At 35.5% G+C, this 6,857-nt stretch overlaps 2 protein-coding genes across 3 annotated transcripts in view; both read left to right on the top strand.

Annotated features, from left to right (window-relative positions):
- Window positions 1–385, top strand: part of LOC104758508 (probable LRR receptor-like protein kinase At1g51890) — an 8,520-nt gene extending 8,135 nt beyond the window's left edge. Inside the window, exon 14 of the mRNA XM_010481392.2 lies at window positions 20–385. Within this exon, the coding sequence (XP_010479694.1) occupies window positions 20–214 (195 nt within the window). The 3' untranslated portion in view covers window positions 215–385. The remainder of the gene's footprint in view (window positions 1–19) is intronic.
- On the top strand, window positions 667–4,762 carry LOC104758506 (probable LRR receptor-like serine/threonine-protein kinase At1g51880). 2 transcript variants are annotated; one of them, XM_010481391.2, is made up of 13 exons: window positions 667–838; window positions 942–1,479; window positions 1,690–2,168; window positions 2,250–2,394; window positions 2,495–2,566; window positions 2,656–2,727; window positions 2,807–2,890; window positions 3,042–3,187; window positions 3,276–3,523; window positions 3,619–3,745; window positions 3,813–3,878; window positions 3,981–4,170; window positions 4,265–4,762. In XM_010481391.2, the coding sequence occupies exons 1-13, from the start codon at window positions 757–759 to the stop codon at window positions 4,671–4,673; spliced, it is 2,658 nt and encodes an 885-aa protein (XP_010479693.1). In that variant the 5' UTR covers window positions 667–756; the 3' UTR covers window positions 4,674–4,762. The 2 variants fall into 2 exon arrangements, with proteins under 2 accessions (XP_010479693.1, XP_019094839.1); XM_019239294.1 differs by lacking the exon at window positions 4,265–4,762 and having other exon boundaries at window positions 3,048–3,187; window positions 3,981–4,174.

The raw sequence follows: 6,857 nt of genomic DNA, 5'->3' as shown, positions 1-6,857 counted from the left end.
CACAAACGGTGTTTGGAAGGTCGTAGAGTTGGCCCTAGCATGTGTAAACCCATCTTCAAGCCGTAGACCGACGATGCCACACGTGGTGATGGAGCTAAACGAATGTCTGGCTTACAAAATAGAAAGGAAACAAGGGAGTCAAGAGACGTACACAAAGGATTCTGTTGAGTTTAGTCCATCCTCTATTTCTGATTTTGCTCCTAGAGCGAGGTAAATTGAAAAATCTTTGATGCGCTGTGAACCTAAAGCTATGTTGTTTATAAAAATCTACTGTGAAATGTATAAGATAGCTCTGTAAAATTACCTTAAAAAGTATTAGTCTCTATTATGTGTAACCTTCTTGGACTCCAAGAAATTGATATGTATGGTATTAGTAGTCGCCTTATCTCTTGGTAATATTTAAGAATAAGTAAACTCGTTAACAGTATACTCACTAATATTCAAAATAAATGGTGATATAGATAATAGCTAGCTTTCAAATTTTTAACGTCCTACCCAATAAAATACGATTTGGGCACCCTCCAACGCCTGAAAACAGAAAGAATGTCGTAGACACGTAACGTTTACTGTAATAACCACCTAAATAATCTAATATTAAAGAATGAAGACTTAGCACAAAGCTTTACAACCTATTGAGAGCCAAATCAGTTGACCAATATAATTTGTATCTCAATATTTGCCAATCAAGAACAATGAAATTAAGATGAATCAGAACCTCCTCTGAATCATAGCATTCACTTCCAAACCAAAAAAAACATGAAGTCTATTTATGGGTTTTTGCTCTTCTTGATCACAGCTAATGGCATTTTTGAATCAGTTCAAGCTCAAGATCAATCAGGTTCTTACTATTTGCTTCTTTAATTCCTATTTAGATATTAGGAAACCCTATGGATTTATTTTCTCTAATAATGTTATTTATGGTGTTGATCATGCATGAACAGAATTCATCAGTTTGGCTTGTGGGTTAGTCCCTAAAAGCACAACTTTTACGGAGCAGACGACAAATATAACGTACAAATCAGATGCAAATTATATCGATAGTGGATTGGTTGGGAGGATCAGGGATGAGTATAAACCGTTGCTTCAGCAACAGGCTTGGACCTTAAGAAGCTTCCCTGACGGTAAAAGAAACTGTTACGACTTCAACCTTATAGCTAAGAGCAAATACCTGATCAGAGGAACCTTCATGTATGGGAATTACGACGGTCTAAATCAAATCCCCAACTTTGATATTCACATTGGTCCTAACAAATGGACTTCTATTAAACTGGATGGAAAAGTAAACGGTACCATCCAGGAGATGATCCATGTCTTAAGACAAGACCGTCTTCAAATTTGTCTTGTTAAGACGGATGAAACGACACCGTTTATTTCGTCGCTGGAACTTCGTCCATTGAACAATAATACTTACCTCACGCAAAGTGGATCGTTGATCGCACTTGGAAGAGCTTTCTTTGCACCCACACCAGTATTCATAAGGTAAAGAAGACTTTTTTTCAAATTGTACTTCAGCCCTGTGCGTTTGCTTATATGCAGTTGATATCTTAGGATGCAAAAATTGTATCCAAATGCAACATCCACATGGAAAAAGCTACAAACAACATCTAACAACATCTTGTTTTGTTTTATGTTTTTGACTTTTGAGCTAACAAATCTGAGTCCTGTGGCTTTTGCTCCCGTGTTTTTTAGGTATGATGAGGATTTGCATGATCGAATCTGGATTCGACACTTAGATAACGAAACAATGTCGATAAGCACAGACCTTTTGGTCGATACAGGTAACCTCTATGATGTGCCACAAGCTGTGGCAAAGACTGCCTCTGTACCTGCAAATGCTAGTCAGCCTCTGACCTTTGGTTGGACTCTTGACAACATCACTGCACAATCATATGTATACATGCATTTCGCTGAAATCCAGACTCTTAAGGATGGTGAGATCAGAGAATTCAACATTACTTATAATGGTGGCAAGAATGTGTACTCCTATTTTAGGCCTGAAAAACTCGAGATAACAACTTTATTCAGTCAAACAGCTTTGAGTTCTCCGGATGGGAATTTCAGTTTCACTTTCACCATGACCGGTAACTCAACTCTTCCTCCTCTTCTCAATGGTATGGAGATTTATAAAGCCTTAGAGCTTCTAGAACTGGGGACAGATCAAGATGAAGGTAAATTAAGCATGTTCCTATTTCTTTTACCATAATTTTCTCTCCTTATAACTGTCTGGTTTTTGAAATGTGATTGATCAGTTACTGCTATGATGAACATCAAGGAAACATATGGTTTGACCAAAAAGATAAGTTGGCAAGGAGATCCATGTGCTCCTCAAATTTATCGGTGGGAAGGTGTAAACTGCAGTTATCCGGACACCGAGGCATCACAGATCATATCCTTGTATGTTCTGTATTCTTCATCTCATGGTTATTTCTATTTCAAGGTTTCACAATTTCTAACTCTTTGGGATACTTTACTGTTTGAAAACATTACATTATAGGAACTTGGCCGAGAACAAGCTGACGGGTTCCATAACACCTGAAATATCCAAGCTAACACAATTGATCGAGCTGTAAGTGTCACACCGATAAGGTTAATATTATTCGAAATGCTTTAATTTATTTCTCTGTACAAACTTTTTCTTTCTCCCTCAATGGACAGAGATTTATCAAAAAACGATTTATCAGGAGAGATTCCAGCGTTTTTTGCTGATATGAAGTTGTTGAAACTCATGTGAGCTTTTTCTTATCAACGCCCTTTGCTTTTATTTGTTTGTCTTCTGTTCTGAACGTTTCAACTTTTTCATTTGCAGAAACTTAAGTGGAAATCTAGGTCTCAATGGCACAATTCCAGACTCTCTTCAACAAAGAATAAATACCAAATCTTTAACACTAATGTAAGATGTTTATATTTCCACTTGAATCAATCTCAAAATTCTCAAGTAATAGAAATTATATATTAAACTTCTTGCAAGATGCTTTGCATGTCTACATTAAAATTCATATCTCCAATTTTTTCCGGTTTCCCATCACTTTCAATGGTTACAGTTTGAGTCAAACTGTAACCCACAAAGGCAAGAGTAATAAGGTTCCAATGGTTGCTATCGTAGCTTCAGTGGCTGGCGTGTTCGCTCTGCTAGTTATACTAGCAATTTTTTTCGTCCGTAGAAGGAAAAACGGGAAACATGCTAAGGGTATGAATCACCACCGGTTCTAATGATCAATGAAATATGAAAAGTTTTCTCTTTTCATTTTACACATTTTTGTGCGATTTTTTTACAGCTCCAGGAACAACATCAGTCTCTACTGTTATAGTTGAAAATGAGACACCATCATTCAATTCTTCAATCGTAACAAAGGAACGAAGAATCACATACCCTGAGGTATTGAATATGACTAATGACTTCGAGAGAGTTCTTGGTAAAGGCGGCTTTGGAACAGTGTATCATGGCAACTTGGATAATGCTCAAGTAGCTGTCAAAATTCTCTCTCATTCATCAGCTCAAGGTTATAAAGAGTTCAAAGCAGAGGTACTTTATCTATAAATGGATGAGTTGGTCTTTTTTTTTTTTTCTTTTCCATTAAGTTCTCAATTATGAAATGGTAATTTCGCTATCTTTCTTAGGTGGAGCTTCTTTTAAGAGTTCACCATAGATATTTGGTGGGACTTGTGGGTTACTGTGATGATGGTGATAACTTGGCTCTGATCTATGAATATATGGCTAATGGAGACCTAAGGGAGAATATGTTAGGTAAGACTTTAAGTATATAAGAGACTTTAATTTAGTAGATTCCAACTATCAAAAACATTTGATACAGGAAAACGCGGTGGACATGTCCTAACCTGGGGAAATAGGATGCAAATAGCTGTAGGGGCAGCACAAGGTGAACATAATCTTGACTTGTTTTCTCTTTATTGAACAACATCTGTGTTTGGTTGTATGATAGAAAAAGTAATTGTTACAAACCAACAACAATTTTTAATAGGATTGGAGTATCTTCACAATGGATGTAGGCCTCTTATGGTCCATAGAGATGTTAAAAGTACCAATATATTATTGAATGAGCATTCTGGAGCAAAGCTAGCCGACTTTGGGCTCTCTAGATCTTTTCCAATCGATGGCGAATGTCAAGTCTCAACTGTGGTTGCGGGCACACCTGGTTACCTAGACCCTGAGTGAGTGAATCAATCAATTATAATCGCTTATTTTGGTTGTGTATCTCAAAAGAGCAATCAAGAATGTTAGTAAAATACTTCCCCACTCTATCAGGTATTACAAAACAAACTGGCTAAGCGAGAAGAGTGACGTATACAGCTTTGGCGTAGTGCTATTAGAGATAGTCACAAACCAACCTGTGATAGATAAAACCCGAGAGATACCTCATATCAGTGAATGGGTTGGGTTCATGCTCACTAATGGTGACATCAAGAGCATCGTTGACCCAAAACTGATGGGAGACTATGACACAAATGGTGCATGGAAGATTGTAGAGCTGGCTATGGCATGTGTGAATCCGTCTTCGAAACGGAGACCAACAATGGCACACGTTGTGATGGAGCTAAACGAATGTGTGGCCTTAGAAAATTCAAGGCGACAAGGTAGTGAAGAGATGTACACAAGACATTCTGTTGACTTTAGTCACACTTCCGCTTCTGAATTTTCCCCTCGAGCCAGATGATTTAATGATGCAGCGCTTAAGAATATTGTTGATGTGATTTCATGGAAAGCTATCTTGTTTCCTTTTCTTTTTCCATTGTTATTTCCCAATGTATGTTTTAAAGAACAATGAACATTCTATTCCTTTGTATAAACCTTAAGTTTTCTGTATGAGTGCTTCTTTTTAGGTAACTCAACTATCCTAAACTTATGAACGGCCTCGAGACATATAAAGGCTTAAACATTCTGCAGCTTGACACAAACCAAGATGAATGTAAGAGCATTTTTAGTGGAGAGAACTCATTTTAGTCTCTCAAATATATTATTTTAATAAAATTTTATTTCTAGTTTAAAATTAAATTATAGATAAAATTGAAAACCAATATAATTATGGGACAATTACTAGTTTGACCCAAATTGAGCAGTTAATTGCTAGATTAGCTCCTAAAATTTTAGGGTCAACTGGGTTAGTTTCTTACCGAAAATACCCTTTTTTGCTTTGTTAGGAAAAAAAAAGTCAGTAATACCGTTGGTAAAAAATTCCTGCAATTTCGTTTTTTTTTTAAATAAAAGTCTGCCATACATGTAATGGCAGATTAATTTGTAAGTGGCAGATTTATTGTCCATGACAGTTTTTTTTTGGCAGACTTATTTTAGATGGCAGATTAATTTGCAGAATTTGACGGCAGATTTGTTTTCTATGGCAGATTTATTTGAAATGTGTAACGACAGATTTTTTGTGGACAGTAGATTTTCTTAACGCGACAGACTTATTTATAAAGTCATGACAGATTTTCATTGTTTTAGTCAAATTTCTAGGAATTTTGAGGCAGATTTTTTATGATTGTTGTAACAGTTTTATTTTTCACTTAAAAAATCTGTCTTAAAAAATCTGTCACATTGCGACAGATTTATAAACGTAAAAATAATTGTTAGTTTGACATCTAGTGGTGACAGATTTTTTTTAAGTTATGACTGATTTTTGGATTGAAGGAAAAATCTGTTAGTTTGACATCTAGTGGTAACAGATTTTCAAAAGTTTTTTTAAAATTGCTATATTGACCCACATGCACAATATACGTTATAGCATATTTTCTTATGTTATGACAGTTTTTTTTTCCTACTAAAAAATCTGCTACTTAATAACAGATTTGTTATACATGAATACAATGATAACAAATTTGTTTTTTGTTGATATAGTGACAGCAGATTTGTTATCTGTAATGACAAATCTATTATTTCGCGTTTGATAACAGATTTTTTTATAACAGTTTTTTTTCAGGGTAATGACAGATTTATTAGTGTCTTTTGTGACAGATTTTTTTTAAGTTAAGCGACAGATTTTTTTTAAGTTAAGCGACAGACTTTTGTAGCAGTTGCCATATATGGCAAGAATCTAGGGTTTACCCTTTTTTTTTTCTCTTTTGTATTGTGCCTCCCCTCCCCCTATATCGACTGAAATTTTTTTCTCTTTTGGGTTCATCTTATTTTTCCATAAATTCCTTCTTCCTCCTTTCCAATGTGGATTTATTCATTATTTCTACCTTTTGGGGTTCATAATCGACTTCTCTATTATTTTCCTTTTAAGGTGTTTTTTTTTCATCCCTTCCTTCACGTTTTAGAGTGATTCATATACAACCAAGAGAATATGAAGCATGTGATTCTCGTTTGTGGTAATTGGATCTTTGACAACAACAAATGGTTTTTTGTTGTTGATAATAAAAGGGGTTCACGAATTCTATAATGTAACGATCAAAGCAGTTTTGATGATTGCATTGGAAGGGTATATGAGGATTACAGGCTGGATAACAAGGTATTTGATGGTAAACCTGAAAATCAGAAGCTGGAGGAATTCTCAACTGGGTCCTCTAAACTGTGCTTGGAACCAAAGATCTGAATCATCATAAATACAATATAGAACTTAAATAGTGGATAAAAACATATATGATGAATGAAACAATGTGAGGGGGAGGAGGGAGAGAATTGAAAACATATCGCCGCTTGACTTTTGGAGATGAAAGAGAGACGTGGAAGAAGGAGAAGGATCACGGAAGAGAGAAGTGTTTGGCAATGGCTGCCATGAAAGAAGTCAAAGAATCCGATAAGCAACAGACACAAATCGACACACACAATGATAATTATATACTTTTATCTTCACACAAATATACATAGACACAAGAACCATTCAGTGAAGTTTATTATAAAA

The sequence above is a fragment of the Camelina sativa genome, chromosome 17 (genome assembly GCF_000633955.1).
Source record: "Camelina sativa cultivar DH55 chromosome 17, Cs, whole genome shotgun sequence".
NCBI classification, from domain to species: domain Eukaryota; kingdom Viridiplantae; phylum Streptophyta; class Magnoliopsida; order Brassicales; family Brassicaceae; genus Camelina; species Camelina sativa.
This window is presented reverse-complemented; position numbering and strand designations above follow the sequence as displayed.